Raw genomic sequence first — 10,808 nt, forward strand, 5'->3', positions numbered from 1 at the left:
TTCTTCTGATTGAAGGGGGTGTCAGAACTTAAACCCTGACTGATCAAAACTATTGATATGTCTATGTGACAGGTCCAAAGTTTTATTTGAACTACTTAAGGATCACTATTTGAAAAATAATGAAATTACCCAAAAGAAAAAAAATTCAGACATTTTCTCCAAAACAGAACAAGCAATAAATAAACCAAGCACTAAGCACCATTTTATACATTTTTTGTTTCAGTGTTAGCATGATACGTCAAAAGTTTTTCTAAATGACAGGTACACTTTAATAGATTCAGGATTACTATAAATATATATGTATATATATATATATATATATATATATATATATATATATATAAATTTTAAATTTTAGCCGCAAAAGGTTGAGGCAATTTCTGCAGAAAAAAAAAAATACCACCCAAATGAATTTTGCACAGATTCCTAAGACAAATTCAGAAGTGACCATAATTTGTAAAAAAAATTATATTTATTATTTTATTTTTTTTTAAATAACAAGCAATTTGTCAAGTGCACGTTCAGGTCTACAAAGACATTTGAGCACATTTGAAAAAGGTAAGAGATTCGTCAGACTTGTAATTTTGCAGATCTGCATGCCTAGGCTATGAGACTTTATCCCTGTACTTCAAACATAGGATTATCCAAATGGGCTGAGTTACAATGAGAAAAGCGTCATTCACACACCCCAGACTGCACCCCTAGTAATGTACCCCTAACCTTTTCCCAAAAAAAATTAATAAATAAAAACAAAAATAATAAATAAAATAAAAAATCTAGTCATGCAGCACTTTTTTTGTTGTTGTACTCATGCAGAAATATTAAGTCCTTAAAACAAATTTATGGGAACCCCCAAATCCTAGAAACCAAGTTGCCAATTGAGCCTTTGTCTGATGTTACTTGAACCACCTTATTCAGCTTCACACAAAGAACATTTTATTGCAACTTTACTGAATGCAGCAGTAAAAATGTCAAAAAATGTAAAAAAATAAAAAACATTAAAAAAAAAAAAGCTTTAGGTTATTGTTGTTTTATTTTTGCTGTGTCGTACCAGGATGGAGAGGGCAACCAATATTTTTGTTTTGCGCTTTTTGCATTGCATTTGGAAGCTTAATGCCCTGTGCTATGATTTGCAAGTTTTTTTGAATATTTTTTGGAAATTGAAAAAAACAAAATAAAAAATCAGTCCATTCATGAGTGCAAACTTCGTCCAAAGACTCTCACGTAAGAGAGTTACCAGGTCTTTTTTTTCTTTTTATTCTACTTTTTTTGTTTGTTTGTCTATTTATTGATTTTTTTTGTTGTTGTTGTTTTCATCGGGCCTAACGTAAGTGCAGAAAGTTTTTCTACCTATCCTTAGTGTTAACTTAGTTTTTTATTTTTCTTAAAATTGGCAAAAAGATAGAAACACCTTCCAAATTGATTATTTTCAATTAAATTTAAACAAAAATATTTAAAATTTTCCATGTAAATATTTCCAATTTTTAAACATAAATATTTCTAATTTTCAAATTAATTATTTCTAAATTTTAATTTAAATATTTAACATTTTTGGTTGTAATATTTAAAATATCTAGCGAAATCGGGCTTCTTAGCTCTAGATCTTTCCAGCGTTTTACATCCCTAGACAGTTCATTTGCCTTCTTTGTAAGAATATGTTAAAGAAAAAGGGGGTTGCACCAAGGGGGGTAGAAGCCTTTTATGCACTAGCCCACCAGCTCTGGAATTACATCATCCTGAGTCTTTTTTATAATTTTTTTTATTTTTATTTTTTATACATCGGGTACAAAAATTTTTTCAAAAAATGTTGGCAGTGTGCGTATAAATCATAGAATTTTGCATCATAGCATTGCATATGTATTGGTGGATACTGGTGCAAGGGTGGAAGCCCAACTGAGGAATGACTGGATAGGAAAAAAAAAAAAAAAAAACATAATGGGGACTTGTTAAGTGCATAACTTTTCCTTTTTTTTTCCAGGTGAAAAGTTTCCAAAAAAAAATTTGCACGGCACATTCACAATATAAAAGGGTTTTTGTACCTAATCGCTAAAACAAATAAAAAGCAATAGTAATATAAATGGTCTTTCAAGAGAATAAACATCCAAGCATTCACTGGCCCTTTTTGCTCTATACATCATTGAGTTCCCTTTATTTGAACACAAGGGGATAGCACGCCCCCTAGAGTTTTGTTTTTATTATTTTTGTAAAAAAAAAAAAAAAATTCCCAGTTCCTGTCCATTTTAGCTCTATTCACGGAGGCACTTTCAGCAAGTCAGTGAAGAAAGAATAAAGGCACTAGCAACTATCTAGATCATTCAGTTCTCTAGAGTTTCCTTAGCAAATTCTAGAGTAATACAAAAAAAAAAAAAATTAAATAAAAATAAAAAGACTATGGACGTCAAATCATAAAAAGCTAAGGAAATGTCTGCAATTTTTTAAAATTTAATTTTATTTAATTTTTTTGCTTTTTTTTTTAGCGCATACAGTTAATGGTTAAATTACATTCTGAGGCTGTAGCAATATACATGCATCTGCACCAATTCAGTAAGTCTATACTTTGCATTGAATTTCTTCGGTATCATTACATACTGCTCGTTTCGACTTTTAAGAAGTCGTAGAGTAACTCTAGGATTTTAGTATTATTATTGTTTTTTTCTGTTTTTACATTTTTTAACAATTATGCCTGGAGATAAGTTAGCATATTTCCCTGAGATATACTACAGGAAAAAAATTAATTAGGCCCTTAAAATTCCAACTGGCTCCTAATCCAATATGAACATTGACTTTGAAATTTTTTTTTTTTAGTTATTTTTTCTATAATACTGATATCATGCATAAATTACTTCAGATTACACCTTAGTCAAGTAGGCCATAATGCTGAATACTTCGTAACATGCGTGGTCTTCAGTAAAAGGTTATTTATTGTCTCCGTTTTTGTTTTGCTTTGTTTTTCGACTTACTATGCATTTACATACAGTACTGTAAATTACTAATTTAAAATTGTAGATTTTTTTTCTCTTTCGTTTTTTATTCTTTTTTCATCATTTTTTTTTTTTTTTCTGAAATCAGGAGTGCACTTTTGGTGAATGCAAATAATAGCCATTAAAAGGACGGAAATAAATAAATAAATGTAAAAAAAAATGAATAAATAATGAATCATGTTATTCTTTTACAAGTTAAGGCCGCGACATCTTGCACCGTGGCCCAGTTGCATTTCACACGGAAAGCCAAAGGGTTTGAGAGAAAAAAAAAAAATAGACTAAAAATTATTTTAAAAAAAAAATAAAATTTTAAACTTGTCCCCCACATTGATTGGGGTAGTCACATTTCAGGCATGCTAGATTACCAAATAAATACAATAGGTATCAAATTGAAAAACATGCTAATGATTAATACCATTGTGCTGTATTGCAACTAGAATGGACACGGGGGGTGGGGGGTTAAGGGTAGAGGGTAAAAAGATTAGGGGGTTGCATCCAAGTTTTGTGAACCAAATAAAAAGTTGAGATCATCTGCATATAAGAAAGAAAAAACTCTAGCAGCAATTGCAGATGTATGTCTTTTTTCCATTTAAATGACTTAGTATTGTATAAGTCCCTGTCCCTTTAAGATGAAGCAAAGTCATGGATTGATTCCTAAGGTGCTTTATGAATCAGTAGGTCATCGGTAAGTGCATATTATTTCATTGGATAGTAATACACTTCTTCAGATCAAAGTGTTTTTGCATACTTCACGGTTAACCCCTTTCCTTCAGATGCACTTCCTCGGATGCTCTACGTAGTCGTCTTTTAGAATCTACTGTAAATCCATGCATATCTCTTTAAATCAATGGTTGCCATTCAAAACAATTTTTTTTTTTTTTTTTTAAGATTGACAAGCAAGGAGGTGAAAGTGTTAATCACTTGCTGTCCTGTAGTAAAAAAAAAAAATTTACCCTTTCACTAGTACAACCGGTTCGGGAGATACTCTCCTCGTCCCCCCATTTCCCCCCCAACAACTCATTGACCCGGTCGGAAGAAGAAAAACCAAAAATATCCATTTAAAAAATAAATGATTAATAAGTTATCTTTCACGGATCCTGAAAGCTTCTTTGTTCGCTGAGCACATATTCGCAATGCAACAACGCATTGGCGATGAAAAAGGTAAAGCATTCAAAGACTAGTTTTAAAGCATCTACAGAAAGTGGCCAGGGCCATTGACATCCTGCAGCTGTTGACCTCCATCTACACATCTGTCAGTAGCTTGCTTTTGTTAACACAGTTCTGATTGGCTACGGTGCAGTTGCCAGTTCTGAGATTTGACTCTCTAAAATTATCTATGCTATTATTCAGATCCTCTTCGATCTCCATGTACTCAGATTTGCTCATAGTCGAAGAGCTGCGTCGGCTCATATCACTGTCAGAGGCTAAATTGGGGGAACTAACATGAAGTAACTGAGCCTGTTCCTCCCCTTCAGTTTCTCGGTGGTAGAAGTAGTTGAAGTTGGACACGATGACAGGTACAGGCAGGGCAATTGTCAGGACACCAGCAATGGCACACAAGGAGCCCACGATTTTGCCCCCAATTGTCACAGGGTACATGTCACCATAGCCCACAGTGGTCATGGATACCACCGCCCACCAGAAAGCATCAGGGATACTTGAAAAATGAGAGTCATCCTCTTCTGCTTCAGCAAAGTACACTGCGCTGGAGAACAAGATGACCCCAATGAATAGAAAAAAGATTAGCAACCCTAGTTCTCTCATGCTAGCTTTCAAGGTTTGTCCCAAAATCTGGAGGCCCTTAGAATGTCTGGAGAGTTTGAAGATTCTAAAGACTCTTACCAGTCTGATGACCCTCAGGATTGCCAAAGATGTTGCCTGTTCCCCTTTTTGGGGACCCTCTTGCTCGGCCATTTCAGTCCCCAAGGTGATAAAGTATGGGATGATGGCCACTATATCAATAAAGTTCATGATGTTCTTGAAGAATTCCGGCTTGCTGGGGCAAGCAAAAAACCTTACCACCAATTCAAAGGAGAACCAGATGATGCAGAGGGTTTCCACCACAAAGAAGGGATCCGTGAAGATGTTGGATTTGAAGAAAACTGTACTGTTGTCCACCCTGCGACTGAAGATCCGTTCTTCCTTAAGCTCTGGCAAAGTCTCTAAGCAGAAAATAACAATAGAGATGAGAATGACCATGACCGAAATGATGGCAATGATCCTGGCGGGTCCTGAGCTTTCAGGGTATTCAAACAAAAGCCATACTTGACGTTGGAACTCTCTCTTGGGCAAAGGGCGCTCCTCCTCTTTGATAAAGCCCTCATCCTCTCGAAATTTCTCCATGGCTTCTTCCCCTAGTTCGTAAAACTTGATCTCTTCTGAAAACATGTCCAGGGGTACGTTGACTGGCCTGCGAAGCCTGCCCCCAGACTGGTAGTAATACAATATGGCATCAAAACTGGGCCTGTTGCGATCAAAAAAGTACTCATTCCTAAGAGGGTCAAAATAGCGCATCCTCTTTTTGGGGTTCCCAAGCAAAGTATTGGGGAATTGGGCTAGGGTCTTTAACTGGGTCTCAAAGCGTAACCCAGCCACGTTGATGACCACCCTCTCGCAGCACTCATGATCCTCATGGTCTGGTTGATAGCTGTCTTGAGGGTGCCCAGGTAGGGCTGAGGTCTCGTCCATGTTCTCCCCGGCAATCACGGTCATTTTTCTGCAGGGGAGGAGGGGTTGGGGAGGAGGAGCTGCTAGGAATAACCACTTTGATGCCGCAGCACCCTCCTTCTACCCCTTGACTTTGTTCTGTATAGACTGCCAGGTCCCTGGGGGTCTTTGAAGCAGTAGAAACAGGATAGGGGATGCAGATCTTTTGAGGCCACAGCACCCCCCAGGAAACTGTCCTGGCGGAATTGTTTTCAAAAACAAGCAAAACAAAAAATATATTAGATCCTTACTGTTTGTCTCCTTTAATGCAGCAGGCCAGTTCTCCTATCTGAATCTACCATTGCTGTAATGCTGCTGCCACAGCTCCCCAAACATGAAAATGCTGGAGGATGGAGGATGCTAAGGTCTTTGCCAACTCAGCAGATTTTCCTCTTGCTTTCCCCTCCTTTTTTTTCTGTATTCACAGTTAGGTAAACCAGAAGATCACGCCAGTGCGGTAGATGAATGCTGCAGGGAAATATAAAGAAAAAAAAAAACAAGAAAAAAAACAAATAGTACTAAAAAGGGGGTAAAGACACAACAAATACCCTGAAAAAAAGCAAAACACACGCACACACACGAAAAGGATGTATAAAAAAAAAAACATGCCGAGTGTCTACTGCAGGCAATAGGAGCTCTATGCACATTCCTTTACTATGCACTAAGTTAAGTTCACAACACAAACACCAGACAATTCACATTGCGGCAGTGCATAGATTGCAGGGGAAGGGGGAAGAAGGAAGGAGGGGGAAGGTAAAGCCGGCGATGTTCCCCTTACCTTGTGTGGGTGCTGCTGCAGCAGGATGAGAAGTAATAGCAGGCTGGGAATGCGTCAAGCCTTGCAGTATACAGGGAGGCACATGCAAAGGCAAGCTCCTGTGCCCCTTAAATCCACAATAAAGCCCATGTTAGTCCTGCTGAGCTGCCCATTCTGCATTGAAAGCAAACATAGCGGCATAGAGAGTCATTTTTTTAAATCCTTACTCCTTGTGCTGTTTTTATTCCGTATGGTAGAGGAGAGCAGTCCCGGGGATAGGATGCAGACCAGCTGCATCATAGGAGCATCAGCCCTCTCTATAGCAGCAACCAGCCCGGTATGGCTAAGTCTGAATACATTATGAGGCAATAGCAAACTCTAACCATTTATTGACGTTGCAGTATCAGCAGAAACATGAGAGCTGTTTGGTGCAGGCAGGATCAGATCCTCCCTGGGTGTCACAAGTCCAGCCATTTAAAATACTACATCCTTATAGGCTTTTACTGCTAAGAGAAAAGGGGGAAAAAAAACAAGGCAGTGTTTTTTTTTTTTGCGTGTGTGTTTGTTTTCTTCCTTCTAGGGGGATTCACATTGAGACGCAATGCAGGCAGCATGCAATGCAAGCAACAAAACCCCCCTCCCCATCCTACTCCATGTGGGCATCCAGCAAATGATCTATAAGCCATGATCACCCCCCCAACAATGTGAACATGATGTGGGAGGAGAAAGACGGCTTCACGTGTATAAGCACAACCAGCAAACAGTCCACAAGAGGCAGTGCCAGGTGCCAGCTGCAGAACCCTCGCCACTTACATGCAAGTGTCAAACCGATCCGTCACAGTGTAGCGTTACCAGTGCGCACTCAACCATGCACTGCGCACCTGCCAGACAAATCTATCTGCCCCCCCCCCCTTTAAGATCAAGATCAATACCTCTGCTGCCCGCAAGAAATAAAAACTGCAATGCCAATGTAGAACCTGATAGCTATGGTGAGGTCACACTCTCTAGCAGCTTTCTACACCACCAGTCATCTGCAATGTGGTCCTCCCCCAGAATTGTCAACAGGAATAATAAGAGTACCCCTCTACTGTACCAGCCATACATGCTATCAATGCCCCTCTACTGTAGCAGCCATACATGCTATCAATGCCCCTCTACTGTAGCAGCCATACATGCTATCAATGCCCCTCTACTGTACCAGCCATACATGCTGTCATTGCCCCCCTCTACTGTACCAGCCATACAAGCTATCATTGCCCCCCTCTACTGTACCAGCCATACATGCTATCAATGCCCCTCTACTGTACCAGCCATACATGCTGTCATTGCCCCCCTCTACTGTACCAGCCATACAAGCTATCATTGCCCCCCTCTACTGTACCAGCCATGCATGCTATCAATGCCCCTCTACTGTACCAGCCATACATGCTATCAATGCCCCTCTACTGTACCAGCCATACATGCTATCAATGCCCCTCTACTGTAGCAGCCATACATGCTATCAATGCCCCTCTACTGTACCAGCCATACAAGCTATCATTGCCCCCCTCTACTGTACCAGCCATACAAGCTATCATTGCCCCCCCTCTACTGTACCAGCCATACATGCTATCAATGCCCCTCTACTGTAGCAGCCATACATGCTATCAATGCCCCTCTACTGTACCAGCCATACATGCTATCAATGCCCCTCTACTGTACCAGCCATACACGCTGTCATTGCCCCCCTCTACTGTACCAGCCATACAAGCTATCATTGCCCCCTCTACTGTACCAGCCATACATACTATTATTGCCCCCCTCTACTGTACCAGCCATACAAGCTATCATTGCCCCCTCTACTGTACCAGCCATACATACTATTATTGCCCCCCCTCTACTGTACCAGCCATACAAGCTATCATTGCCCCCCTCTACTGTACCAGCCATGCATGCTATCAATGCCCCTCTACTGTACCGGCCATCAATGCCCTCCTCTACTGTACCAGCCATACATGCTATCAATGCCCCCCTCTACTGTACAAGCCATATATGCTATCAATGCACCCCTCTACTGTACCGGCCCTACATGCTATCAATGCCCCCCTCTACTGTACCGGCCATACATGCTATTAATGTACCCCTCTACTGTACCAGCCATACATGCTATCAATGTACCCCTGTACTGTACCAGTCATCCAATGCCCAGTCTACAGGCGAGGGCTACCTTGGATCTCTGATGATCAGAGCCCTTCATGCCCTATCAATGCTATGCCAGCAATACAGCCAACCCAGCTCTCAATGCCAATGATAAGTACTTGACTCCTTCACCAGGCACCCAGTGGGTCACTTTTTGGACTGTTTTACTCCACTGGTTATTCAGTGCCAGGTCTACCAACTTAGCTTTTAATGATAATGATCAGTACAGAACTAACTATACCAGTCACCCAATGCTACTCTTATAGTGACCAAGTGCACCCTTTACTAGCCACCCAGTGTACCTTTACAACACAAGTCTCCTAGTAAACCCTCTACTCCAAATCGGCCAGTGCACCCTTTACTCCTCTAGACACCCAGTGCACCCTTTACTCCTCTAGACACCCAGTGCACCCTTTACTCCTCTAGACACCCAGTGCACCCTTTACTCCTCTAGACACCCAGTGCACCCTTTACTCCTCTAGACACCCAGTGCACCCTTTACTCCTCTAGACACCCAGTGCACCCTTTACTCCTCTAGACACCCAGTGCACCCTTTACTCCTCTAGACACCCAGTGCACCCTTTACTCTTCTAGACACACAGTGCACCCTTTACTCCTCTAGACACCCAGTGCACCCTTTACTCTTCTAGACACACAGTGCACCCTTTACTCTTCTAGACACCCAGTGCACCCTTTACTCCTCTAGACACACAGTGCACCCTTTACTCCTCTAGACACACAGTGCACCTTTACTCCTCTATTTGCTCAGTGCACCTTTACTCCTCTAGACACACAGTGCACCCTTTACTCCTCTAGACACACAGTGCACCTTTACTCCTCTATTTGCTCAGTGCACCTTTACTCCTCTAGACACACAGTGCACCCTTTACTCTTCTAGACACACAGTGCACCCTTTACTCTTCTAGACACCCAGTGCACCCTTTACTCCTCTAGACACACAGTGCACCTTTACCCCTCTATTTGCCCAGTGCACCCTTTACTCCTCTAGACACCCAGTGCACCCTCTACTCCTCTAGACACCCAGTGCACCTTTACTCCTCTAGACACACAGTGCACCTTTACCCCTCTATTTGCCCAGTGCACCTTTTACTCCACTAGCCACCCAATGCATCCTTTACTACAATAGCTACTCAATGCCCCCCGTTACTCCATCAGTTCACTACCCTCACTGTGCACCCCTCTACTCAACCAGTTACTCAGATTAGAAATCCAACATTATCATTACCCCCCCCCCCCCAACTAAATGCCAGATAGACAACTTATTATTATCAATGCACACCCCGAAACCTCATTCAACCTGCAATATAGACACCAGCTATATAGACACCCCCTAACCCAATGCACAAAACAAAAACACCCTCTCATTCACCCTGCAACATTGACCAGTCATCAGGCCAATGATCCCAGCACCCCCTTACTTGCTGCCAGTGCACCCCTCTACTCCACCAGCAATGTCTCTGTCTGCAGTACAGGCAAGGCAAGCAATGCCAGGCTCAGTCCTCCCAGTATACTGTGCTGCAGTCATGACACAGCCTGTGCTGCCTGCCTGACAATTGGTTTTTAGGTTAGTAGATGAAGAGGCACCTACCATGGTCCATGGTCAGGACAGGTCTCTGTAGTCGGGTATTACATGATGGGTGTCCCTGCCTTCCAAATAGCGATGCAGTACAATGAAGGAGGGAGATGCCAGCACTCTGACTGCTGCTGCTGCTGCTGCTGCTCCTGTCTCTCTCATTCCCCTTCCAGTTTGCTCTGCAGCACTTTGCACAGGCTGCATACTCTCCTGGATTCCCAGCTGTGGCTATAAAATGCTAATGGCCGGGCTGTGAAGGCTGCACACAGCAGGGGATCCGGTACAGAGCAGCCATGCTTGCAGCCCTGTGTGCACTGTGTCATGGATCATCCTGCACTGCTCATCATTACTGTCATGGTGTCACCACAGTCTGCAGAGCTCAGGGCTGGCTGCAGCTATGAGAAAACAGATACTCTGCTCCAAATCTGCTTCCTCTCACGTCTGTCTCCACAGCTGCTGCAGAAGATCTTTGCCTGTACACGTCATCATCTGTCATTCAGCTGTATTAGAGTTCTGGGAAAGCTGGGTGACATTGTAACGACACTGGTGCCGTTGTATCAATCATCTTTCCGGATGAATAACAAACTTGGCA

The 10,808-nt window shown here is 41.7% G+C and overlaps 1 protein-coding gene across 4 annotated transcripts; it reads right to left on the reverse strand.

Moving 5' to 3' along the window:
* Window positions 1–741: 741 nt before the first annotated feature.
* Window positions 742–10,570, reverse strand: LOC130267422 (potassium voltage-gated channel subfamily A member 1). 4 transcript variants are annotated; one of them, XM_056517225.1, is made up of 3 exons: window positions 10,232–10,570; window positions 6,466–6,947; window positions 742–6,155 (listed from the first exon to the last, which is right to left on the reverse strand). In XM_056517225.1, the coding sequence occupies exon 3, from the start codon at window positions 5,691–5,693 to the stop codon at window positions 4,224–4,226; it is 1,470 nt and encodes a 489-aa protein (XP_056373200.1). In that variant the 5' UTR covers window positions 5,694–6,155; window positions 6,466–6,947; window positions 10,232–10,570; the 3' UTR covers window positions 742–4,223. The 4 variants fall into 4 exon arrangements, with proteins under 4 accessions (XP_056373200.1, XP_056373198.1, XP_056373201.1 ...); XM_056517223.1 differs by having other exon boundaries at window positions 6,466–6,950; XM_056517226.1 differs by lacking the exon at window positions 6,466–6,947.
* Between the last annotated feature and the right edge of the window lie 238 nt (window positions 10,571–10,808).

The sequence above is a fragment of the Hyla sarda genome, chromosome 4 (assembly GCF_029499605.1).
Source record: "Hyla sarda isolate aHylSar1 chromosome 4, aHylSar1.hap1, whole genome shotgun sequence".
Taxonomy (NCBI): domain Eukaryota; kingdom Metazoa; phylum Chordata; class Amphibia; order Anura; family Hylidae; genus Hyla; species Hyla sarda.